At 41.5% G+C, this 26,439-nt stretch overlaps 1 protein-coding gene across 1 annotated transcript in view; it reads left to right on the top strand.

Moving 5' to 3' along the window:
* The window catches only part of LOC147109534 (cysteine-rich motor neuron 1 protein), a 146,463-nt gene extending 120,247 nt beyond the window's left edge, over window positions 1-26,216 (top strand). The window contains exons 9-13 of the mRNA XM_086002319.1: window positions 7,236-7,451; window positions 10,674-10,895; window positions 12,668-12,790; window positions 18,564-18,733; window positions 23,848-26,216. Of these exons, the coding sequence (XP_085858445.1) occupies window positions 7,236-7,451; window positions 10,674-10,895; window positions 12,668-12,790; window positions 18,564-18,733; window positions 23,848-24,042 (926 nt within the window). The 3' untranslated portion in view covers window positions 24,043-26,216. The remainder of the gene's footprint in view (window positions 1-7,235; window positions 7,452-10,673; window positions 10,896-12,667; window positions 12,791-18,563; window positions 18,734-23,847) is intronic.
* The last annotated feature ends 223 nt before the right edge of the window (window positions 26,217-26,439 follow it).

Genomic DNA, 26,439 nt, shown 5'->3' on the forward strand with positions numbered 1-26,439 from the left:
CCTGGTGAATCTTTGCTGAACTCCATCCATGGCAAGAACATCCTTCCTCAGATAAGGCGACCAAAACTGCACACACTACTCAAGATGTGGTCTCACCAAGGCCCTGTATAACTGCAGCAAGACATCCTTGTTCCTGCACTCAAACCCGCTACCAAGGCCAACATGCCATTTGCCTTCTTAACCGCCTGCTGCACCTGCATGCTTACCTTCAGCGACTGGTGCACAAGGACACCCAGGTCTCGTTGCACTTCCCCTTCTCCCAATCTATTGCCATTCAGATAATAATCTGCCTTGCTGTTTTTGCCACCAAAGTGGATAACCTCGCATTTATCCACGTTATATTGCATCTGCCATGCTTTTGCCCAATCACCTAACCTGTCCAAATTATCCTGGAGTTTCTCGGCATCCTCCTCACAGCACACACGCCCACCCAGCTTTGTGTCGTCGGTAAATTTGGAGATATTACATCTAGTTCCCTTGTCTAGATCATTAATATATATTGTGAATAGCTGGGGCCCAAGGACCGATCCCTGCGGTATCCCACGAGTCACTGCCTGCCACTCGGAAAAAGAGCCGTTTATTCCAACTCTTTGCTTTCTGTCTGCCAACCAGTTCTCTATCCAAGTCAATACCTTGCCCCCAATCCCATGTGCCTTAACTTTACACGCTAATCTCTTATGCGGGACCTTATCGAAAGCTTTCTGAAAGTCCAAATACACCACATCCACTGGTTCTCCCTTATCTATTTTACCAGTTACAGCCTCAAAAAATTCCAGTAGATTAGTCAAGCACGATTTACCTTTTGTAAATCCATGTTGACTTTGTCCGATCCTGTCACTGTTTTCCAAGTGCTCTGCTATTACATCTTTTACAATGGACTCTAGCATTTTCCCCATGCTGGAAGATGATCAGCAAAGCATCAACTATTTCTAGGGCCACTTCCTTAAGTACCCTAGGATGTAGATTATCAGGCCCTGGGGATTTATCGGCCTTCAATCCCATCAATTTCCCTAACATCATTTCCCTACAAATACTGATTTCTTTCAGTTCCTCCCTTTCATCAGACCCTATGTTCCCCGACACCTCTGGGAGGTTATTTGTGTCCTCCTTTGTGAAGACGGAACCAAAATATGTATTTAATTGGTCTGCCATTTCTTTGTTCTCTGTTATAAATTCCCCTGATTCTGACTGCAAGGGACCTACGCTTGACTTCACCAATCTTTTTCTCTTCACATACCTATAAAAGCTTTTACAGTCAGTTTTTATGTTCCCTGCAAGCTTACTCTCATATTCTATTTCCCCTTTCTTAATTAATCCCTTTGTCCTCCTTTGTTGAATCCTAAACTGCTCCCAGTCCTCAGGTTTACTGCTTTTTCTGGCCAATTTATATGTCCTCTCCTTGGATCTTATGCTATCCCTAATTTCCGTTGTTAGCCACGGTTGAGTCACCTTTTTTGTTTTATTTTTATGCCAAACTGGGATGAACAAATTCTGTAGTTCATCCATGCGGTCTTTGAATGTTTGCCATTGCCTATCCACCGTCAACCCTTTGAGTGACATTCCCCAATCAATCCTACCCAACTCGTGCATCAGACCATCGTAGTTTCCTTTATTTAAATTTGGGACCCTAGTCTCTGAGTCGACTACTTCATTCTCCATCTTAATGAAGAATTCGATCATATTATAATCGCTCCGACCCAAGGGGCCTCGTACAACAAGATTGCTAATTAATCCTTTCTCGTTACATAATACCCAGTCTAAGATGGCCTGATCTCTGGTTGGTTCCTCGACATATTGGTCCAGGAAACCATCCCTTAAACAGACCAGGAATTCCTCCTCCACAGTATTGTTACTAATTAAGTTAGCCCAATCTATATGTAGATTAAAGTCACCCATGATGACTGCTGTGCCCTTATTGCACGCTTCTCTAATTTCCCTTTTAATGCCATCCCCAACCTCCGCATTACTGTTTGGAGGTCTATATACCACTCCCACTAATGTTTTCTGCCCCTTGGTATTTCTCAGTTCTACCCATACAGATTCCACATCATCAGAGCTAATATCCTTCCTTACAATTGTGTTAATCCCTTCTTTAACCAGCAATGCTGCCCCACCTCCCTTTCCTTTTTGCCTATCTTTCCTGAATATTGAATACCCCTGGATGTTGAGTTCCCAGCCTTGGCCACCCTGGAGCCATGTTTCCGTAATCCCAATCAAATCATATTCATTTACCTCTATTTGCGCAGCCAATTCATCCACCTTATTGCGAATGCTCCTCGCATTAAGACACAAAGCCTTCAGGCTTGTTTTTTTAACGCTATTACACCTATTAGAATTATTATTTACTGTGGCCATGTTTGATTTAAACCGTTGATTTCTCTGACTGACACTTTTGTTTTTCTCCTTACTATCTTTTGCTTTTATCCTTGTTTCCCTTTCCTCTGTCCCCTTGCTCAGGTTCCCAACCTCCTGCCATTTTAGTTTAAACCCTCCCCCAGAGCACTAGCAAACACTCCCCCTAGGACATCGGTCCCGGCCCTGCCCAGGTGCAAACTGTCCGGTTTGAACTGGTCCCACCTCCCCCAGAACCGGTTCCAATGTCCCAGGAATTTGAAACCCTCCCCCTTGCACCATTCATTTGAAATATCCTTCTATTTCTACTCTGACTAGCACGTGGCACTGGTAGCAATCCTGAGATTACTACCTTTGAGGTCCTATTTTTTAATTTACCTCCTAACTCCCTATATTCCGCTTTTAGGACCTCATCCCGCTTTTTACCTATATCGTGGTACCTATATGCACCACGACAACTGGCTGTTCCCCCTCCCCTTCCAAGATGTTCTGCAGCCGCTCTGAGACATCCTTGACCCTTGCACCAGGGAGGCAACACACCATCCTGGAGTCTCGTTTGCGGCCGCAGAAACACCTATCTATTGTTGAAATGAATTTATTGGAGCAGTCGCAATCTAGTTCTTGTTGGACATGGTGCAACAGCAAAAATGTGCCGGTATTCTACACTGATTGCCATAAAATAGACCGTATCTCACAAAAAAGGTCATAAGACTGACTGGTGTTGGAAGTGGAAATGTTATACTGGAGCAGTGGAAGGTGCTTTGAGCATGTGGTTGAGGCATATTATTGGGATAGAATAATTTTTATTCTTCGTTTTGTCTATGCTAAACTAGACCTGACACTGCTTGATACTGTCATTGAATTTAAAATGTAGAAAAGCACATGCATCCTTTGCCTTGGGGATTAATGTGATGTATCTGATGTTAAATGCTATACTGAAAGTCACAAAATGAGAATTAAAGGGGAAGGAAAGCTTAGGAGAAAATACACCGCATGTTTATAATTTCAAAAATAAATGATTTTTTTACCTTCAATTCAGTGACATAATTTTCCCCTGAAGGAAACCCAGCATTTCAAATCGCCACTTGAACCTGGAGCCAGTCTGATGATTCTAGGATGACTATGTACATCTCAGAGCAACTAACAATTCATTTAACATTTAGTTGGTGCTTTGGACCAGCCTGTATGGTGATCTGGAAAAAGTTACTACAGGTTGGATACAGATGTGTTCTCAACCTGTGCTAATCTTTTCACAACATAGGTACCCCCTAGTCAGTATCCAGGCTACTTCAACCAGGCTATGGAATAGAACAGGTGTCTGGACCACCTGTAATAGGTTTGGCTTTGGCTCTGTGAGTGCAGAAGTTTAAAATATAAAATGTTGCGGTGAATTGTTACCACCTCAGGTTCTATAACTTTGTACCTTATCATTGCTCATTACAATCACACAGATTTGACTTATTCAGTTTGAATTATAGGTAACTCCTCTAACAGACCCTGCTCCTGCTATGGGTTCTGTTGGGTCTATCAGATGCTGTGTTGAGCTATATTTTCTGAGGGAACCCAAGAGTTGCCCCAGATAGACCCCCTTCATATGGGGGTCTAAGGCGGAAGATCCAACCCCTCCTCCCACTATACCAGAATTTCTTGGCTTCCTCGCCATGGACAGAATCCCAATGGTTCTGTCCCATTTACCAGATCTTCCTTCCCCTCCCCCCACCTCAGTAATTACACCAGAGATGCACCCTGAACATGTGGAATTTTGGGACCTCTATTTCCTACCTTGTAGAAGATGACTGTAATTTTTCCTCCCATAGAGCATCGTCAATTCAGATCTCCATTTGTACCTAGAACTACCCTAATGACATAGCTTACAGTGATGACCCAGATCGCTTCCATTCACTAACATGGAAATTGGCACTTCATACCCTGACTGGAAACTGACTCAAGGATCTGAGATGGGAACAAGTTAACAGGTTGAGAGCACATCAGTATTCAACTAAGTTTTTCCAGTTATGGGGCACTCAGATTCTCTTCCAGGAAAAAACAAATGACCAATTTAGGTGCAAGTAAATAGAGCCTTTGGGATTGGCTCCCTTGATGCTTTAGCAGGTTTACATAATAGCTGACCAAGTAGATCAGAAAGGTTCCAGATTCAGTGCCAGTCTATGCTAAGTTAACTGATCTCAGCCGGGGCAGCAGTGGGACACTACAGCTGCTTTCAGTATCCCTTGGATAGGGAAGAGAGGAATAGCTTAGTTTCCCTGCTTCAGATTGGAATTCAGCCATACCAGACAGAAGAGTGTGTGTGTGTGTGTGTGTATTTTGGATGAGGACAGGATCATGCTCAATTGGTTCCTCACCCGTGGTCAACAACCTTCTTGCACTCACCATCAAGACTCACAAATGAATAACAGCAACATGGACGAGGTACTAGGTGGTGACCCACGTGCGTAGAACTGTACTCTAGCAAAGAGCTGATGCCGTCTGGAGAAGATTGCAATGGTGGGGTTAAGAGATGCACTAGGATGTGTACATCATTAGAGTAACTCCAATTATAAGTGGAGATATGAAGTGGTGGGTAGGGACAGATAGCAAGAGAAGGGCATGAGTTGCTGAGTCAAAGAGATACATTCTTCAGTAATTTTTGAAATAATCCACGTGGAGGAGTATTATCCTGGCCTTCCTGCTCCATCTCAGATAAAAATCTATCTATCAGCTATCTCAGCTACTTCACTCTGGATTTTCTGTCCCATTGTTAAGCAGTTATCTTCATTTTAACCCCAGACATGCAGCTTAACTCAGTCTTTTAATGTTTGTAAGATCCCTTACCTCAATTCACACAGGGTTTTCTCTCTTGTTGAATTCTCTGATTTGTTTATCTCCCTCAATTCTGCTCTTCATCTACAGCATCTCATGCACCATTTCATCTTGACTTGATCTGGTACTGGTTGTCAGATTCCTTTTTACTGCTACCTCAATCTTGTTAAATTGTGTCTTCAATTTTAGTTTTTATTTTACCTCTCTTACTTTAGATTGATCATTGCTGTTCATTCTCGGTCTCTTTGTACTTAATATTTTCATTATTACTTTTACCCTTCCTCTTTTTGCCTGTTCTAGTTCTTTTCTTCATCAGTAGATCCTAGTTCCCTCTTGGTTTCCACCCATCCCCCACCCCAAACCATTTCTCATCATCCCTGGTTCCCACCCTCCCACCGTTTCTGCTTTAAACTAGTCCTCTTCACCTGATACCTTGCCAGATTTAGGTGTTTCAATCTCTTTAAACTATCTATTGCAAGCAAAATATGATTTTAAAACTAGCACATTTGGCAAAAAAAAGTTAAATTGACATTTGAAGTAACTTGCAATAAATATAGATTTTGCTAAAAATTATTAGCTGCTCCCTTTCTCTGCACACCCTCCTCTCCCACCCCCCCCGCCCCTTTTAGAAATTGTCATCAACCACCTCTTAAAAAGCCTAACCTCAACCCCTCTGCTCTCTCTAACTATCATCCTATCTCTAAGCTCCTCTTCCTTTATGTCCTTAAATGGGTCATCACCACCCAATCTGTACCCACCTCTCTCAACATATTCTATTCAGGTTCCTCTGTCTGCTTGTCATTCTGTCCAGGACACAGTATCCTCTATCTGTGCCTATCATGTGTTATTGTTCATCCTCCTCCTTAACCTCTTTGTGGCTGTGTATACGGTCAACCACTTGGTGGTCCTCCTCAATATACCACCTCTGTGGCATCACTTTTCTGCAATTACATTCTAACCTGTCCCAATCTGACCACATCTACAATGGCTTATCGTCCTGTGGCATGCCTCAAACTTCCATCCTGCTGCTTATATTTCTCAATTATATGCACCTCTCAACAATATTATCCTTAAGCTTAGGGGCATCTTCCAAATTTAGCCTAAGACTCCTCTTTCCTTGCAAGCTACCCAATACAAGGTCATTTAGAACTCCACTGCTAGAATCTTAGCATTTACGAAGTCCTGCTCATCAATTGCACCTGTATTCTTGAGCTCCACTGGCTCTCATTTTCAACCACGTTGATTCAAAATAATCATCCTCACTGGAAAATCCCTCATGGCCTTGATATCCTTCCTTTGGAACCTCCTCCAGCCTTATGTCCCAGCTCACACCCTCTGATCTTCCAACTCTGCCTACTATACAGTACCTGCTTTCTGCTCACTGTGTTAATCTATCAAGCCCCTGACTCTACTTCTCAGACCACTTTGCCTTGGTACATCTTTTCCCATTTTGAAAAACCTCCTCAAAACCTACCTCCTTAACCTCTGCTGACTCTTCTCTCAACTCATCCTGACGTCTAACTGCCCCTTTGTGAAACGTCTTAGGAAATAAAATTAATAAATTGCATTTATATAGTGTCTTTCACGACCTCAGGTTGTCTCAAAGTGCTTTACAGCCAACTATGTACTTATGAAGTGTAATCACTGTTGTAATATAGGAAACGCGGCAGCCAGTAAGCTCCCACAAACAGCAATGTGATAATGCTGTCGGTTGAAGGATGAATATTGGCCAGGACACCGGAGAGAACGCCCCTGCTCTTCTTTGAAATAGTGCCATGGGATCTTTACCGTCCACCTGAGAGTAGACAAAGCCTTGGTTTAACATTTCATCTGAAAGACGGCATCTCCGACAGTGCAGCACTCTCTTAGTACTGCATTGAAGTGTCGGCCTAGGTTTTGTGCTCAAGTCTCTAGAGTGGGACTTGAACCTACAACCTTCTGACTCAGAGGTGAGAGAGCTATCAAATGAGCCACAGCTAACATCATTAAAGGTGTAAGTTGTTGTGGTTGTTTGCTATAAGTTCTCTGTTACGAAACGATATTGTTTTATTTTGTTTCCACAGATGAGGCAGGCAGTGGGCAGCCTGATACAGTTGACCTCACTGTATGTCAAGCTCCAGGAGGAGAATACTATTTAGAGGGTGAGACTTGGAACCTTGATGCCTGCACACAATGTACATGTCACAGTGGACGTGTGCTCTGTGACACTGAGGTGTGCCCACCTCTCCTGTGCCAAGCGCCAATCAAAGAATCAGGGGCTTGCTGTCTGACATGTCCAGGTACGTGACCGGGGGAGAGGTACTTTAGGATGTAAATATCATTTGTAATGGTAATCTTATTAGAAAGTTATGAAATAACTAGTGCTAAACCATCAAGGGAAATTTTCAGCATTACTCCCTGTATCGATGTATTAAACCATTATTTGCATATTTGTAGTGCTACATTTAAATCTCTGCACCATTTACTCTTTGAGGGAGACATTTTGATGAATTATTTTAATTGTGCAATCCATAAGTATAGGTTTGGTGCAGGGGGGGTAAGTGCTTTTGTGTCATTCTATATACACATGTAACATTTCATTGTGCTTTCCATTGTAATCCACAATAACCTGTGGAGTGAAACAGTCACAAAGAATGATCTATTTATAACGCCATCTGTAATCATTTTGCCAAATGTAAGCTCATTTTAAAGCACATGAAAGGAACCATGTGATTGCAGTGCAGGGGTGTTTTTTTAAATCTGAAAGTGTTTGTTACTGAACAACAGTGCTTTCATGAAACAGGTGTGCCTCTTCGGAAATGCATTGCAGCTGTTTCTTCAAATCAAACCGTATTGTTATTACTTCTGTGAAGCTTCTTGTGAAGCCAAATTGTCAGTAAATTACCGTGAGCTATTTTATTCTCTCCAATATAATTTGCTTTAGAACAATTTTTTAAACATTTTTCGGATGGATTAATTTTTCTAATGCTAATCCTGGCCCCACGTAGTCAATGAATATACATGTTAGAAAGGAGGCAAGGGCTGTCAGTAATACAGATGAATTGGTACCTTAGCTTTTTTTTAAAAACCCAGATGAAGAGCCAAGATCCGCAGTATGTATGGTTTCACTGCGGTTGAAAAGAGTCGGGAGAAAAGCCTGGATTTTCTTTCTGAAACCTGGTGATGCCAGAGGAGATAATGGAGGGAGATGTGGTGGGAATACCTCTCGCTGAGTCACCGCCCCTAAAAATGTCCACACACATTTTTCTCAGCCTGCTGCTTGCCCACCCTGTATGGCCTACTCCTGCTCCTAATTCTTATGTTCTTATATAATTTGACATTCCACAAATATAAAATTAGTTTTTCAGGGCCAGAATGGTTGTTAAGCAGTACAGTAATTATGACTCAGTATGCCATTAAAATCCAGTTACACCTCATTCAACCAGGGTTTTTTAACAGCGATGTTAGAGGGTAAAAGCTTAAGTTCTCATCAGTTCAGTGATTTCAATTGATTGCTGGCTGCGAGGAGTTCAACAGCGCAGCCTGTGGAGGAGCAGGTTTAACTGCGCATGTGTGGACGCCAGATGTTGCTGTCAGTTTCACAGTTTTAATGATGGCGACGCTGACAGTTTCACCGTCATTACAACTGCAAATTCCGGGTCATATTTAACTGTATTTTAGAAAGATTGGGGTAAATTTTCATCTTCACTGCCCGGGCAGTAATCTGGCAGAGCCCGCTTTTCATTCCTTTGATTTCAATGGAATTACAACTGGGCGGCTTCCGTAACGGGCAGGCGATTTGATCACCAGCTTACAGCCCAGGCAGCAAAGGTGAAAATTTATCCCATTGTGCTGCGAAATAGTAAAAGAAATACATATTTACCCAGCGAGACGTGCAAAGTTGCTTTTGCTAGTTGCATCGGCTGAAGAGTTTTGCTGATATTCAAGTCTGTGCCAAGTGCTTATGACAAGGATATTAGACTTCCTCTTGGAAATGAGCACCACATTGTTTGTGTGCTCTTCAATAAGTTCTGTTCCATCAGTCTCAACAGAGAAACCGTAATGATCACACGCCTACCCTAGCATTTTTTCTGTAACTGAAGAACAATTAAGAAAAGGAACAAAGACTTAGAGAAACTGCATATGAATCGATTTTTGAACATTATAAATTTACTTTCCAATTCTTACTATTGTGTAATGGATTTTAAAGCTATATCTTTGATAACATTTCTAACAAGTGGTACCGGCCATTGTATTGGCTATCTGTAGATTCCATATTCAACTATTTCTGGAACTAATGTTATTTGATATTTGATTCACAGCTCGGCTTACTCCAAGTAACAGAACTTTTTTTTAGTGTTCTGATGCCGTTTGATGAGTTACTGTGAAATGTAATCTTATTCATGTAACTACATAACCTTGCAGAAGGCTTCCGAAATCTTGATGTGGCATTAGATGGTTGAAATGTACATATCAAATCAAAAGAAAAAAAATTGATTGGATATATTTGGTTTGGAAAAGACAGATTCTCCATTGCTAGATTAAGCTGTTGTAAACTTTGTCCAGCAAGCTTTCAATTCTAGTTTGCCAAGTACTCAAATGACATCTGAAAATACACAAGTGGTGTTAGAGGAAAATAGGGCACTTCAGAAAAGAACATTCAAAATCAACAAAAATTCTAATTAAACTACCCTCTACATAGACATGTATAGTGTCATTCATCACCAGATATCTAACTTTGTTTTTAAAAGTGACTATTTTAATAAAACATCAGATCTGGTCTGGAGCAAAGAATTTCTTCAATATTGATGCACTTTTTGTGGACTTAATGGGGTAATTTTCTGAGTATGTGCCAATGGGGAAGAAGCCTTCCCACTGTCAGCCATACTGAGGAGAATTACCTCCAGGATTTTAGAAATATATATATTTTAAATTAAAATATGCAGTGCTTTTATTTACAAGAAATATGTAAAATTGATGACAGTATTCGCCTCAGCAATTTGCACAATAAAGTTTTATGGTATGTGGGTAACTTAATGCTTATATAATTATTGGTTGCCTGAAATAAGGTAGAATGACCTGCGGGAAGCCTCCCAAAGCTTGGAAGGACCTTGTGGGGTTTAATTGCAGTCATGATGAATGTTTAGCAGACAATGTCATCTGATGCACTGCAAGTTGAGTGTGGTACCTAGAAATACCACGATATGAATTTATCAGCCCTGTGATTTAATTAGCAATCTATTTGCACATCACATAATTAATTTCTTAGGTTTTAGGTTATATAAAGCACTTATATATTTGCAGATGTTCAATTTATATTTCCACAAACCTTCAGAAAGCATTCTACACTGAGCAAACAATAACTTGCCTTTATATCATGGACATTTCTCAAACTTCATGTACCTCTCGTATCTAATTATTTTGTGTCAGCCGAACAGTACACGTAAATATCAATGTTTATTCAGAGAGTATGTTCTTCGTGCCTGAGTCCTAATGTATGTTTCTTAACCTTTTCATGACAGAAGATCAGTTGAAAGCCCTATTGCCTACCAATAGCAGTGAGTCTGGATATTGCATGTCCAGTGATGGGGATATCCTGTTAGTTGGAGAGTCTTGGAAGCCAAATGCCTGCACAAGCTGTATGTGTGGTGACGGTGCCATTCAGTGTTTCTCTCAGATCTGTTCAGCTGCTTTATGTCGACTGCCAGTTCTACGGAAAGGGCAATGTTGCCCATATTGCTTGGGTGAGTAAATGATTGTTTCCATGCCATGAAAAGTTGTCTCACAAATTGGAAAGATGTTTTTTCGGATAAATATTTTTCCCCATCCTGTCAAAGATTAATCCATGTGGAATGTCAGGCTACAGTGAACATATTTATCCACTTTCAAAAACTGGTGTTGTTTATCAGTGCGGTGCAGTCATGTGTTTATCTTTGGTGGTTACATTAATGTCTTGTAGTGAAACATCTAACAATCCACGTAAGTGAAGCAAAATTTAATGCATGCAGCCTAGTCATTTAAAAAAGTCCAAAAACAGGATGTGTCTTTAAAACCTCTAAATAACTTCACTCAAAAGTTGGTTCGTGCATGGATTCTTTAATGAAAATAATTAATAATCTTGCTAACTTAGGACTTTGGTGCTATATTTTGCAATGTGCTCCAGGAAAGGAATTTTGACCTGTCACTGTTAATGCTTAATGTTACACAACCTTTAGGAGCAGGCAGATTTAAAAGAGATCTTTAAATCATCACATGCCGCATACTAGAAGTGAAGACTTTTTATTTAACTACCTTTTTATTTTCACTTTCATTTTGGAAGATATGTTGAGAGTGGAATGGGGTAATCTCAGTTTTCTGTATTTTGTAATGCTACCTGTACATAAGAACAGAAGAATATTGGGTATAATTAGGAATAGTCCGTCCCTTTTAAGAGATCAACCTTGCCTTAGCAAATGTCTTCATTCCCTCCCTCCCTCTCTCTCCAGGGGGAAAAAATTACTCATTCCCTCCCTCCCTCTCTCTCCAGGGGAAAAAAATTACTCTTAAAACTAATTTATACTGTTGCTTCGGTACCCCTCCTTGATAACTTATTTCACAGACCTGCTATCTTTCAGGTGAAAACATTTGCCTGACTTCCTTCTGACTTCTAACTTCCTAAGTAAATCAAGAATTGATATTGTAGCCTGTGGTTCAGTAGGCATAATGAGAAGATTAGACGTATCCTCAGGCAGTAGAATATTGCCTAAATATTTTAATTTACCACCAGCTCTATTCAAGTATGAAATGTGTAATAATATTGGTTATAAGGTAACAGCAGACATGTACAGCAGGTGTAGTTCAGCAGTGAAGTGGTGGGTGGATCAAAAGAAAATGTAAATGTGCACCCTAAACTCCATAAACCGCACAATAGTATTTTAAGATATCACGGCTGTATTTTATAAGATTGACTTTGCTGGTGTATCCGCTGTCTGCACCTGCAGGAATATGCTTTTATTTAGCAATGTTACTGAAAATGAATTAAAGGAATTAATTTAAAGGAAAAACAAATGTCTCCTCTCCCTAAGGGTTTCTCACAAATAACTCTAGCCATATTGAGGGGAAGTATAGTTTTGTTTTAAAAGGTTTTAGTACCAGTTCACTGAAAACTGGTGTTTCATTTTGTCCTCATCACTGTCAAAACTTAACTTGAGAAATTTGACAGCATAAAATCACCTCGAGCCTGCCTCTTCACTTAACGCAATCTGCCAACATGTGGATGGTAGATCATAACTACTGTTTGGGCCCCTAGTAAGGAATGGATTTAACAGCTGGAAGCCAGATGAACTCATTGAAAAATCAGGCAATATTGTTGCAACTCACTGGAAAATTATTCCACCTCTCAACCCAGTGAATTCGAGAGCATTGTTTATCAGCAGCAAATTCACACAGAAAAATGTAGAACTTGCAGATGCTTAATTGTTTTCTCCTCTTTATGTAGAGATTGTTTCATTTATTGCCAACTTTTCCTTGTCTTAAGATGTGCCAACAGTTTCTTCACCCACAACAGAGGCTGCGGATGTTTTACTGGAGAAGTCGACTGAATTAAAGGGCAAAGAGTTACTCACACCGTCTGTTCTGCCTGACCTGTCAGTATTCACAGGTAGAGAAAAAGCTGATTACATTTCTGTTATTGTTGCACCAGTGTAGAAACTGTTTACATTTCAGACAGGTCCAATTTATCCTTAAATAAAAAGAACACAGAACAGGTGTAATGTCCCTGAAGTGAACAGCTGAGCATATTGTTCCAATTATTGACTCTTAAATGTATCATTAACCTGTCTGGTCAAATGATGATTTGACCTTGCGAAATATATTTACTTATTCCCTTTCACTTTTAAAAATGTCATTTGAATTTTCCTCTTTTTTCTTTCACTGTAATGCTCCGTGCAATTCCCAGTGAATGTAAAGAGGAACAAACTGTTTTAGACCAGCCATGATAGCATTTAAAAGGGCCCTTTTGTCCGAAGGAAAGACCATTCCCTCCGTACCTGTGCCTCCTCAGATGACCTGATCAGAGTCGGGAATTGAGACATTGCAGGTCAAAATCAATATTGAAGAGATTCCTCTGAATGGAGGAGGTTCTCTGAAAGAGGGAGGGTGAGCTGAACATTCCCTCATGCAACCAAATGGCAATACTAGGGTTTATAGTCGCACTTCCATGTATGACATACTTTTGATCTGCACTGTAATACCATTGGAGGGAGATAGTAATGAGAGGTAGACATTGGGGCCAACTCCGAAGTTATTTAGCTCCTGACAATTATGTCGAGTGGTATTGTCAGAGATCTAGCTAGGAAATAGTGTGTCATGTGCAGCAAACAAATAAAAATACAAGAAAACAAGTTATTAAAATGGGATGAGGGGGGAAAGGCCACATACGGTAACAATAATTATGTGGCTGTAGTATTGTAGCTATTAGTGTCCTTGACTAATACCAGCCATTAATACCTTTGAGCTGATAATGTCTTTCATATCAAAAAAAAGTTATAGACTTAACTAAAACAATTTACAGCTGAGCCAGAAGATTATAGAAAAACCCCTATTACAGTTGAATCTAATTAATTTAATTACCTTTCCTATTATATCCTGAGTGCTGATGTAGTTAATGATTCCATATGTGCCTTGAGACTGGGTGACATGAATATGGGAATCGTATACTAATTCCATTAGAGGTGAATAAGCATTCATCTGAATTCTGATAATCATGATAAATCTATTAATGAATGTGCAGGATGTTGCAAATTATTTTTATACTCTTAGCTGAAATATATGCTCATTTATATTTCGTTTTATGGGGCTTTATAGGAATTCAATTGGAACTTTGAAATGTTGCCTTCATTATTTTGTTAGAGCTTCCATTAACATTGTAACTCTTCAATTTTTTTTAAACGACGACCGGAGAGAGTATCAGTGATGAACAGCAATTTTCCCGCGTTGCCGATCGCCATCGCGGCCGCGGGAAGCCCGTTAGACCCGTCCCTCGGTGGTCGCAGTGTCAGTTGTTTTTTGTTTTGTTGGGGAAAACTGCAGGGAGGGCGGCAACGCTTCGCCTTCGCGCCGAACTGCACGTGGTAGAAGCACAGCCCAGCAGGCTGACGAGCTGGGGCGGCGTCTGCGGGGGATGGGTGCCTCGTGGCGGCGCAGTACTGCCGAGTTACAGCGAAAATGTTGTCCGCCTCCGCAGCGAGTGTTGCACAGTCTTCAACTTCAGATCTGGCCAGGGCAGCTTGTACCTGTTCAGGCAGTTGGCTGAGGAAAATCTCGCGGAATAGGAAACATTCCCATTCTGAGCCCAGGAGTGTGAGCATTTGACTCATCAACTCTGAAGGCTTGGAGTCCCCGAGCCCGGGCATAGCGAGTAATCGACGGGCGCGCTCCGATTTTGTGAGCCTGAAAACCTGCAGTAACCGCGCTTTGAGGGTTTCATACTTGCGCTCCGTTGGGGGGTTTTCGAGGAGGCTGACGATCCGAGAGGCAGTAGAGCTGTCGAGTGCGGAGACCACGTAAAGATACTTGGTCTGATCTGCATCGATGTTCCTCAGGGCGAACTGGGCCTCGACCTGAATAAACCACGAGGGCGCTTGCTGCTCCCAGAACTGCGGTAGCTTTAGCGAAACGGCGTTTGCTTCCATGCTGTGCTCTTCTTTTGTGAAAACGTTCACAAAAACGGGGTCACCAATGTAGGAATTAACGAATTCCTACGAATAACTGAGATCGACACCAGAGAACAGTTAAACAGGTCTTTACTCAACGGAGATGCCACGAGGACTGACTGGGCAGTCCCGTGGTTTGCGACGTGACGTCATCGCATTTGCCCGCATTTTCCCGCGCTCTTAAAGGGGCCACGCCCTGTACATGCAAACTCTATATACAAAACACAGTAATGCCTAACACTGGTACAGGTTTAGGCTGGTGTTAGAACATCGTTAAAGAGAATTATATACAGTTAAAGAGAATTATATACAGTTGGCCAGAGTCATTCAGTGGTTCTACCACACAAGGACCTAAATTAAGTATACAGTGTAACTATTTAAGTACTTTAAGAAACTAAAAGCCTCATTTTACTTCATATCAGGGACTTCTATTATTTTCAAACTTACCTTTACAGGCAGTAAATACATTATAAGCGCACAAAATGCTTTGAAAAATAAACAACTTGCAGTTGTCTTGAGCCTTTAATGTAGAAAAGCATTCCAAGGCGCGTCACAGTGGCGTAATCAGACAGAAATTAACACCGAGCCAGAGAAAGAGATCTTAGGAGGAGTGGCCAAAAGCTTGGTTGAAGAGGTGGGTTTCAAGGAGAAGAGGAAAGGCAGAGGGCTTTACAGAGGGAATCCCAGACTGTGGGGCCCAGACAGCTGAAGGCATTGTCGCCAATGGTGGGCTGAAGGTAGGAGTGATGCACAAGATGGCAGAGTTGGAGGAACGCAGAGCTTTTGGAGGGTTGTTGGCTGAAGGAGGATACAGAGGTAGGGAAGGGCAAGGCCATGAAAGGATTTAAACATGAGGATGAGAATTTTAAATTGGAGGCGTTGGCGAACAAGGAGCCCTGGAGTGATGGATGACCGGGATTTTGTACGAGATAGGATACAGGCAGCAGAGTTTTGTAGGAGCTGAAATTTAGACAGTGTAGTGGATGGGAGGCCTGTCAGGAGAGTATTGGAATAGTCGAGTCTGAGGGTGACAGAGAGTTTCAGCAGCAAATGGGCTGAGGCAAGGACAGAGGTGGGCAAAGTTACAGAGGTGGAAGTAGGCAGTTTTGGTGATGGAGAGAATATGGGGTCGGAAGAGGAGGGAGTCAAAGATGGGGGACTCGGGAAGTAAGGGTGCAGGGTCAGAACAATAAGCCACAGCCAGAGGCTTTGCTTTGGCTATAATTCGATGAGCAAGAGTGGAACAAAGTGAGAGCAGTCCCACTGCCCTGGATAATGGAGGAGAGACTTTGGAGGAAGATGATGTGGTTTATCGTGTCAAAGGCTGCAGAGAGGATAGTTTACGGTCAGTCACAGAGGGTGTAATTTGTGACTTTGATAAGGGCCATTTCAGTGCTGCGGCAGGGTGGAAACCTGATTGGAGAGATTTAAACATGGAGTTGCGGATAAGCTGGGCACAGATTTGGGAAGTAATGACACGTTCAAGGACTTTGGCGAGGAAACTGAGGTTGAAGATGGGGCGATATTTTGCAAGGATAGAGGGGTCGAAGGTTTTTTTTGAGGAAGGGGTGATGGTAGTTTTGGAAGAAACAGGGACAGTACCAGAGGAGAGGGAATCATTTACAATGTCAGCAAGCAAGGGACAAGAATACAGCAGAGGCAGCTGAATGGATGGTCTCAAGTAATTTCAGTGAAAGTCAGTTCATGGCCATGGGGGCATAGCAGTGAATAAAGTAGGAAGGGATATATTAATTCACTGACACCATTTGATTTATTCGGGTGCCCTCATTGATTTGTTGGTATGCCTGCTGCTGTATAAATGTATTGGCCTGGAATTTGTGACGGGTAATGATGGCGAACTGTCAGCGTTCGAGGTCATTATCCTTCTGACACCAACCACAACTTTAGGATTTAGCACATGTGCATCTAAACATGGAAATCCTGAGGTTGCGGTCAGTCATTCACTGCTCCGACACAGGCTGTGCTGTGGACCCGCCCCCTCTTTCCCCCCCCCCCCCCCATAGCTGGCAATCAGTGAAACTGATGAAAACTTGGGCTTTTCCATGCTAATATCGCTGTTAAATACCCCATTAAATGTTAAGCCTTGCTGGAATAGGTATAACTGGAGTTTTAACAGTGTATTGACTGCAAAACAAACATTCTGGCCCTGAAAAACTAATTTTTATTTTTGTAGTGTCAAATTTCTCCATTATGATAAAAATTACAATTGTTTTAAAACTTTAAACAAAATTTAAGTTCTTATTGTTTAATCAATATTGCAGCTTCTACCTTATTCCCATGTGAAAGTCCCAATCTTTATTTCACGCTCTGTAACATTTTTAAAAAGTCCGGATAAAAGCAGCTTCTCATTTCCTGGTTTGCTGCCTGTGAGAATTATTCAATGTGATTGGCTGCTTAGACAGCGTGATGACATCACTGCTGCATTGTCATAGGAATCCCCTGTTCACAGCGCTGCAATCAATTACTCATCGAAAAATGCAAACTTCTCGCCAGAGATTGCAAGATCTCTGTGGGAAGCTTTCTTTGCGGTCAGCAGTGAGTGCCTTTGCCGCTGACTGCAAATTGCATCCCATTAATTCACTGTTACCTGCTGTTTAATTAATTTGTACATGTGGCTCAATGATTTCTTGGGGTGCCAGTTGCACTATGAATTTATTAATTCACTGGTGCCTGCTACTTCATTACTTTATTGATTTGTTGATGTGCCCACTGCTCCATTAATTCACTGGTAACTGCTACTGATTTACATTATTCTTTGTTAATTGGCTGGTGCCCATTGCTCTACAAATTTACTGATTTTGTGGTAATCAATGCTCTATTAATTTGTTAAATCATCTATGCCTGCATAACTGTGCTGTATTGTTCATCAGTAACATTTTGTTGTGTGAGTGAGCATATATACAGATTGTGTTGGTTTCTGTAGGTTGAGTTTTCATTTTGCAATTGTACAATGTCAAAAAATGAGCCAATTTTGTAGTAATTTAAGGGTTTCAGATTATTCCATCAATCTTCACTCTCCATTTTATAGTAGTACCAGCTTTTGTTCAGTTTTAGCATGTATTGTCATCACATTCTTTGGGAACATCGAGATGAAACTGTTCAACATTGTACACACCTTGACTCACCAAGTGTAATGCCACGGGGATTAGTTACCTTAATTTTTTTAATTTATTCTGGAGATATGGGTGTCGAAAGTAAGGCCAGCATTTATTGGCTTTCCCTAGTTGCCTTTGAGAAGCTGGTGGTGAGCAACCTTCATGAACTGCTGCAGTCCGTGTGGTGAAGATACTCCCACAATGTTGTTGGGTAGGGAGTTCCAGAGTTTTGACCCAGCAACCATGAAGGAACAGCCATACATGTCCAAGTTGGGATGGCATGTGACTTGGAGGTGATGGTGTTCGCACGCACCTGCTGCCCCTGTCCTTTTAGGTGCTGGAGGCCACAGGTTTGGGAGGTGTTATTGATGAAACCTTAGCAAGTTGCGGCAGTACACACTGCAGCCACGGTACGCACAGTGGAGGGAGTGGATGTTTATACTAGGAAGAAGAGATTTGGGAAAAACTAGACACAGCCTAAGACTTAAACAATTTTGATTCTTTGCCTTTGCCTATAGTTGGCTAGGACTACCTTGTTCACAGTTCAGCAAGCATGATTTCTTACTACTTGTGTATTTTTCTTATTCTTCTTGCATCATTATAGAAGTTACTGACAGTCCCCCCCAGCAGACTGAAATGGCTGTAATCTACCAGTCGGCAGCATGGGTCCTGGCAGCCATATTGCTCGCAATCATCATCTTCTTAATAGCCACCCTTGTAATAAATAGAAAGAAACAGTGGTTCCAGATGCCTTGCTATCACGCACCAACTAAGGTAAGATAAACACATCAAAATCTAGAATTAATACAAAGTTGGTGAACTGGAAGAAAATCTCGAGGGAACCTTGCACCTGTAAGTACTTAGCTGATGGCCAGAATTTGGTTAAAGCCCCCCAATTCTTTTCCTCCTTTTATGAATAAGCAGTAATATCAAAAGGTCCGCATCACAATGGTATTGATACTTCCAAATCATTCATGGAGAATGGTGCAGTAATATCAATCGCAATGCAGTGACATCACTTCACTGACTGTGTTTGCTGCTAATTGATTTTAGTCTTAAAAATTAAGATAAAAATACTGGAACTGGGTTGAAAAGGTTAGTGTGACAAAAGTGTAATGCTTCCAGTGTTGTGAATTTTTCCAAGCATCCAACATGGCAGATCTGCTGTAGAATATTCATTGTCTGAAACCACTATTGCTGCAATAATATTCTTTAAGTAACAAAATGGATTTGCCTTCAGCTTTCCAAATGGTCCATTGTGTAAATGCACCATGTACTGTGATAAGCCATAAAGATCAGAAGGTCCCAGAGTTCAATACTGGGTTGTGTTGAGTTAGTTGATCACTGCGTCTGAGTAGAGGCACTACCATTTGCTTCAGCATCTCTTGAAATAGGGAAGGAGAAAAATTAGTCAGAGTTCGCACTTTTGATCAATATCTAGTGATCCCTGGGAGAAAGTGCATCTGTGTTTCAAGATCCGGCTCGAGTCTGATGTCCCCTGGCCCCCTCCACGGTTGAATAGCCTGCAGCCACTCACTATTTAGGCTCACACATTGAAAGAAGGTTATGCACATGCAGATTAGTTAAATCAGTATTGTACAAAAATTCTTTGAGTTCAACAACATAGGACAGTTGAATGCATCAAAGAAAACCTTTAGCAGCTTTTGATTGTATTTTTAATTTGTGTGAATAAAATTCCCACTTTTATTGAGACTGAGGAAAAATATTCAGTGTTTTGATTCTAAAATAATGAAAGCATCGTAGAGAAAAAAATTGTTTAGAACATTTGTGACCCAAGAGGAGATATTGGCTGGTTACTCAGTATACTTCAGCAATTCATGTATCCTTCGGTACTGATCCCACAGGAGTTTGTGGGACCAATGGGAGGGCACCTCATTTTTATGGATCAGGAAGAGACAATTGGCACTTCAGGCACATCTCTGGCACTTGCCTGCTTACTGGTCTGCTCCCCCCATGTGCCTGGATGCTCAGATGCCTGCCTGCTCATGACATTGCCCCAATTGGCACCAATACAGCAAATGGCTAATAAAGGTTTTTTTTTAAATGTTCCTCTTTGGGGGTCCAGGTCGCTTGTTAAACCTGGATCCCATCGGCAGAGCCTACATGCAATCTGTGGAGGTTGGTACTCGTCACCTCAATGGGTGTACCAGCTCCAGGTTCTTTTCCATGACCAGGAACTCCCAGTTTAGGGAGTCCCCAGCCCAGCACGACATTTACTTTGTATGGGGCAGACATCAGTTCCACTCCTTACGGGGCTCTTCAGAAATTTCCAGACGTGTCGGTAACCTAACTTAACCAGGTCTCTGCTGTTTCCGTGGAGGTTCCATGAGTCTCCTGTCAAAGTTAAGGCAGAAGACCAACAACAGCAATAACAATAGCTTGACTTATATAGTGCCTTTTAATGTAGAAAAAAATCCTAAGATGCTTCACAGCAGAATCCCTAAGGAATTTCAGAGCTACTATTGAGATAGAGCCTCTGATATCCCCTCAAGAAATTAGGTAGTGACTGGATCACCTTTGGCCATCTACCATATGTTCAACATGGATCAGGATCCTTTCTAGTCCTGGGTGATGATCCTGGGATTTGAATACAGCTGAAAATTTCTGTTCCCACTGGACCTCAAGCCACATATGTTGCCTCAGTAGCCTGATCCACATCACCTAATATGGTGGGTCTCCAGCCAGCTATATTAACACTTGGATGGCCAGAAGCATCTCCTGTCTGTGAGATGATATTTTAAGCATTTTTTTAAGTGGTGATTAGGAGGGAACTTTCCTTTAATTGCTTGCTTCAGTCCATGGACATATACAATGCTCAGGTACTTTAAATATACTGGCAACTTGGTGAAACAATACAATTTTTCTGCTCACTTCAGCCAATGTCCAGAGGGTGAACAGTCATAAATCATATTTTGTACATCTTTAATGTAATAGGCAAGGGGCACATCAAGCTTATTAACTTAAGTTAGCAACTTTTTGTGGACAGATAAAGTTACCTCAAGAGTATTAGTATGCAGCCTGCAGCTTGAAGCATTAATAACCCTCTGTCAATCATCCTGCATTTCTTGGGCATTGTCTGCCACCAGCAACCTTCATAGCAAAGGGTGGGGAGGTTGCACAGTCTTTTATGAAAAAGCGTTTTGCAAGGTTGTTTTAATTTCTTTACACCAACCACTTTCTATGTAAAGATTTTTTTCTAACTGTAATTTTCTCAAATTTATGCCTCCATATTATTGTCTCACCAACAAGTGGATAAAGTCTATGGCCTAGAAATTCAGTGGTGTTAGCGCCCACTTAGCGCCTAAAGAGGGCGTTAGCGCCGGCGCTGTTGTTAGCCTGGAATTCAGTGTAGCGCAAATGGTGGCGTTAGCCGTTAGCGCTGCGCCGGCACCGATGATGTCATCGGTGTGCGCAACGCCCCGGTTTCAACGCAATGCCGGCCCAACGCCCAAATTCACTTGCCGCCGCCTCACCCGTAGCGGGCGCAAGGAGCGTTTGTAAAACGGGGCCTTGCAGCTCCGAGAGGCCGGGGCGTAAAGGTGGAGGTGCGGCCGGCCGCTTTCCCGGCGGCCGCTTGCCCGCTCCTTCCTCCCCGGACTCCCACACCACCCCCCCGCGGCATTGGTGTATGACCCCCGCGAGCCCGGCACTTCTCCGTGGTGCCGGGCTCATTTGCCGGGGGAATCCAGCGGCGATCTCACGGCTGCAGGCAGCTCCTCCTTAAGAGAAGGAGGAGGCCTGCAGTACCCCAGCCTGCCGCACCGCATCGGGTGGCGCAGCGGCAGCTGGACGCCTGAAACTGACTTTCAGCGCCCCAAGCGAGGCGGCCAAACCCTGCAATAGCACCCGCCTCCCTCTTGGGGCGCTGCAACTGAATTTCAGGCGGGCGCTACGGGAATCCGGGCGCGCGCTAAATTTCGGGCGCTAAATACCTGGCGCGGCGATAGTGAAATTCTAGGCCTATCACTTTTACCATTATCAAGTCTTCATAATGTTCAAGATCTCTATTGGGTCATCTTTAACACTCAACTCTAGTGAAAAATGCCCCAACTTCTTCAGTTTCTATTCATACTGTAAATCTTTATGGTAACATCCAAGGGAATTCTTGCTGCACGCTTTATATTGCTTTTATATCGTTCTTATCATTTATTGCCCAAAACTGTACACCGTACTTCAACTGTGACCTAAATAGGGTCTTATACAAGTTCAACATTATCTTCTTGCTATTGTATTCTACATAATACGTCCACCAAAACCATGCTACCATCAGAAAGTCACACCTAAGAGTGCATGGGTGAGAGAATCTTGCTGAAGTATGGTTCTACTTGAGCAGCATTTCTCCCATGCCTTGCCTAAGTGGCTATTCCTCATGTGAAAGCCTAGATGGTGCGTTCCAGCGGTCAGTTCTTCCATACAGAGCATCACAGCCGGGTCTTTGACTTATTCTCGCCCTACATTCATACATGCAATTTCCAGCAGAATTCAGTGGATTGTGATCAAGAGTTGGAAGTTCTGCTCATTTCTTCTTTCCCTCCTTAGTTCACGCTGCTGAGAGCCATTGGAGCATCCACTTCAGCTCAGCTAACTCTGCATAGAGCAGGATCAAAAGAAAGATCAAAGTTGCATTTATGTAGCGCATTTTCACATCTTCAGTGCTTTACAGCCAATTAAGTAGTTTTGAAGTGTAGTCACTGCTGCAATGCAGGGAACACGGCAGCCAATTTGCACACAGCAAGATTGCACAAAGAACAATGAGATAAATGACTGGGTAATATGTTTTAGGTGTTGAGAGATAAATGTTGTTCCAGGACACCCCAGCTCTTCTTCAAAAAGTGTTGAAATCTTTTACGTCCACCAGAGAGAGCAGATGGATCCTCGGTTTAACTTCAGATCCAAAAGACAGCACTGCAGTGTCGGCCTAGATTGATGTGCTCAAGTCTCTGGGGTAGGAACCTGGGACCTTTTGGCCTTTATGGCTTTTTGCTGCACCACTGGAGAATACACGTGTCATTTCTGAGCACCATTTTCTTTGGTATTCTTATGAACTACTGTAGGCAAAGCAGAAGTACATGCAACAGTTCTTTAGCACTCAGCAGGAAAGTGCTGGAAAGCAATCTTCTACAATTATTACAGTTGCATTGTGGGTGCCACAGAATGGTGGGATGGAAATTTAATTTCCACACTCTGCTGAGTCTGAAATCTCCATTACACTTCCACGGATACCTTCCTGCAAAGTGAGGGAGGGGAAGCTCCATGGCTGGGAACGAGAGTCACAGCTACATCTTTTAGACAGCTATACACATACAAGTTGGCATATGTGGCGAAATGTTTTGTTTTGTGGGCGGTGACCTGAAATCCACCCCACAAAGTAAGCAATACAGATCCCAAGTCAAGACAGGCAGAACTGTTTCTATACAATATTGATGAGGTATAAAGGGGCTGACTGATTACAATGGAGGTGGGGGGAGGGGGGGCAACAATTTTTCCTTTCAATTGGTTGAAGAGGTTTGTCACATTTTGACCAATTACTGGCCTGAATTACCACCCCCCTTATCATCTTGTCATATGATAACATTGACAAAAAGCAGCCATATTGCACATTACAAATGATTTTGCACCACCAAAGTTTGAAAGTCAAGACCAAAGCTCTGCTTGTAAAGATACCTATGAAACCCACGTTTCACTGTTGTTCAAATTGTAACTGTGTGCTTAATTAGGAATGAATGACATCTGTTTATGTCATAATTCAAAAAATAAGTATCTGAATTTCTTTTTGTACCTGTAGAATTAGTTGTCACAAACCTAAATAGTTTTATACTAGCCAAGGAATGCTTTCATAAAGCTCACTTTTATCTTTTTTATAACAGACGCAGTTCTTGAAAAATCCAGTTGACAAACAAACTGTGGTCTACATGGACTCTGCGAAAGGAAACAAAATGCACAACGTTAATAACTGCTGCAGAATGGATCTAATGGCAGAAACAGATTCCCAATGCAATGAGAAATACAGTGTGCGTGCAGAAAAACAAAGCAACAGCCAGCAAAACAAACTGCTTGGATAGAAACATGAAAAAAGTTGGATTACGAACTGATGGAGTCCTGGCAGTAATTCAAAGAGTGTGCTCCATTCAACAGCCTTGCTTCTTCTGGTTTCCATTATATTACGAGTTAATGATTCCAGCTTGTTATGTGTGTATGATTCAGGTACTTGCAAAATAACGATTACTTTTTAAAACCATATGTCTTTATTGACTTTCCTGTTCGTTTAAAATGCCCAAAAGAATTAAGAAGGAAACTTGCCAAAAGCAAAAAAGAAGTAACAAAGCCAGCGAATAAATACCAAACTTTTCAGTAATTTTCTATGCTGGGGTACAATATGGGGAGGGGGGAGAAATGTGTGGGGACAACACAAGGGGAGGAGTCACTCGGCCATATAGTCATTTGCTGTAACCACTTTATTCCAGGAGAGTTTAATCAAACAATGCCTTCATTTAAATTGCCCCCAATGTTGTAGAATTAGCATTTTCAAACCCAGGCAGATTCTATTTTCTTTGAAATTGATTTTTTGGAAATGTTGGAGGTAATAATGGAATATATATTTCTTAATGTCTTATGTTAAAAGACTAAGAGAGAATAAGGTAGTAATTTTCCTTGCAAAGGAGAGACCTTTAAAGGTTATCTTTCATTGTGAAATTTTTTCAGCATTAAATTAGTAAGACAAATGACTGGGAAATAGAGAACAGCTGAGAGCTGAGCAGGTCAGTCATTTTATTCCACCTTCTGGATAAACGTAGGTTAAAGATATTAAAATCTTCAGTAGGTTTGTGTGTGGTGGAATTTCTCATCATATAGAGATCACAGAATAACACTGAAAATACCAAGTTAGACATACAAATGGTGAAAGAGGAAGATGAATGGTACCAGAATAATCTGCCTTTGCTGCACAGCATTATTACTGCAGAAAGATACATTTAACTGTAGCATTATTAATATTGCTGTTAACATTCGCTATGGCAGTGATTTACGTGATGTATCAATTCCTATACCTGTACTCTGTATATGTTTTCATTGTGTTGAATGTATCCACAATTTTTGTTTGTGGGCAGTTTGTCATTCCAGTTTTTAAAAAGAATTGAACTGAGCATTGCTGCTTTATTCGGCTGGCTAAAACAGAGCTCAATATAAATGCCAAATGCAGGAAAAGCCAACGTGGAAACAGTGTATTATCAGCTTTAAGTTAAAGACGTTATCAAATTTCTGAGGTAGAATGAGCCCCTGTGTGCACAACATCTAGAATAGAGGGGCTGTACAATGAGGAGAAGTGCTAAAATCTTTTTGAGGCATGGTGATCGGATTGGGGTGGGGGTGGGGGGGGGGGGTGGGAAGGAGGTGGTGAAGAGTCAGATATAAGTAGTAAATGAATGATGCAGAGCACATACCTCCCTAAGCAATTCTAGCTACACCCAGGCTTAAAATGCAGGCTTAACCCATTTACAGTGCTCTAGATGGCTAAGATTGAGGATAAAAAGACTGTCAAAATATTAATGGTATTTTGAGGTGTCATGGAAGGGTGAAATGTTGTAACTACTCTAGTAGTTTAAAATAAGTGGGAGCGCAGGGATTATGTTGGTAAGCTGTGGCACTTTGTAGTCAATGTTACTACTAACAATAAGGATTTTAAGAATAGCCCTATTGATACCAGGCTGTGAGCGTATAAATTCTTCTAAGTTGTAAGAAGTTTCAAGTATTTTTGTAGATACTTAGTTTGCAGATAATTGAGCAAAAGGGAGGAGAGTTTCTTAATTTATTTTTTCAAATAGCTTAATTTATTAATCTAAGTAGAATCTGTATAGAAGAATAGCAGAGGGCTTAAAGATTCTGTTTACTTCTATTTGTTAATGTGATCAGTAGTCCAATAAGTTGAGAAGATGTGGCAGAGCTCTTTGGCCATGCAGTTTTGCTGGCTGTTATTCTGAGATGATACTGTTGCATGATTATATACCTTTTAAACAAAACCTGTAAACCCCTTTGCTGTACTTTTTACGTAAGTTCTTAATGGATTTTTTTTTGTTTAACTCTTTACAGTTGAAACATACAGTTGAAACATAGAGATCTAAATTGCTTATTTATTTACATCAATGTGTAGTAGCACTTGTAAATGCACATGGCCTAGCAGCTGGGTTGTAACTAGTAAAAAGGCTTTTACTCATTTAAATAAATTTTGTTGTGGAAGTCCTATGAATCTGTGGTAACATGTTTTCCAAACTTATTATGAGAAGCTACTTGCAATAAAACCTTTGTGCCACCTCTTGTTGACAATATGAGAATATACTTCACCCTTGCCTCCGGCCCAGGACATATATCAAACGATGTGAAAAATATGTTTCATTGTCAAGTGCATCACTCAGCAAGAAAGATTTGCTCACTCATTGTCAATACAGAAAAGCAAAATCTGAAGG

Source organism: Somniosus microcephalus, chromosome 12, assembly GCF_052327205.1.
Source record: "Somniosus microcephalus isolate GS21.2 chromosome 12, FLI_Smic_1.0, whole genome shotgun sequence".
NCBI classification, from domain to species: domain Eukaryota; kingdom Metazoa; phylum Chordata; class Chondrichthyes; order Squaliformes; family Somniosidae; genus Somniosus; species Somniosus microcephalus.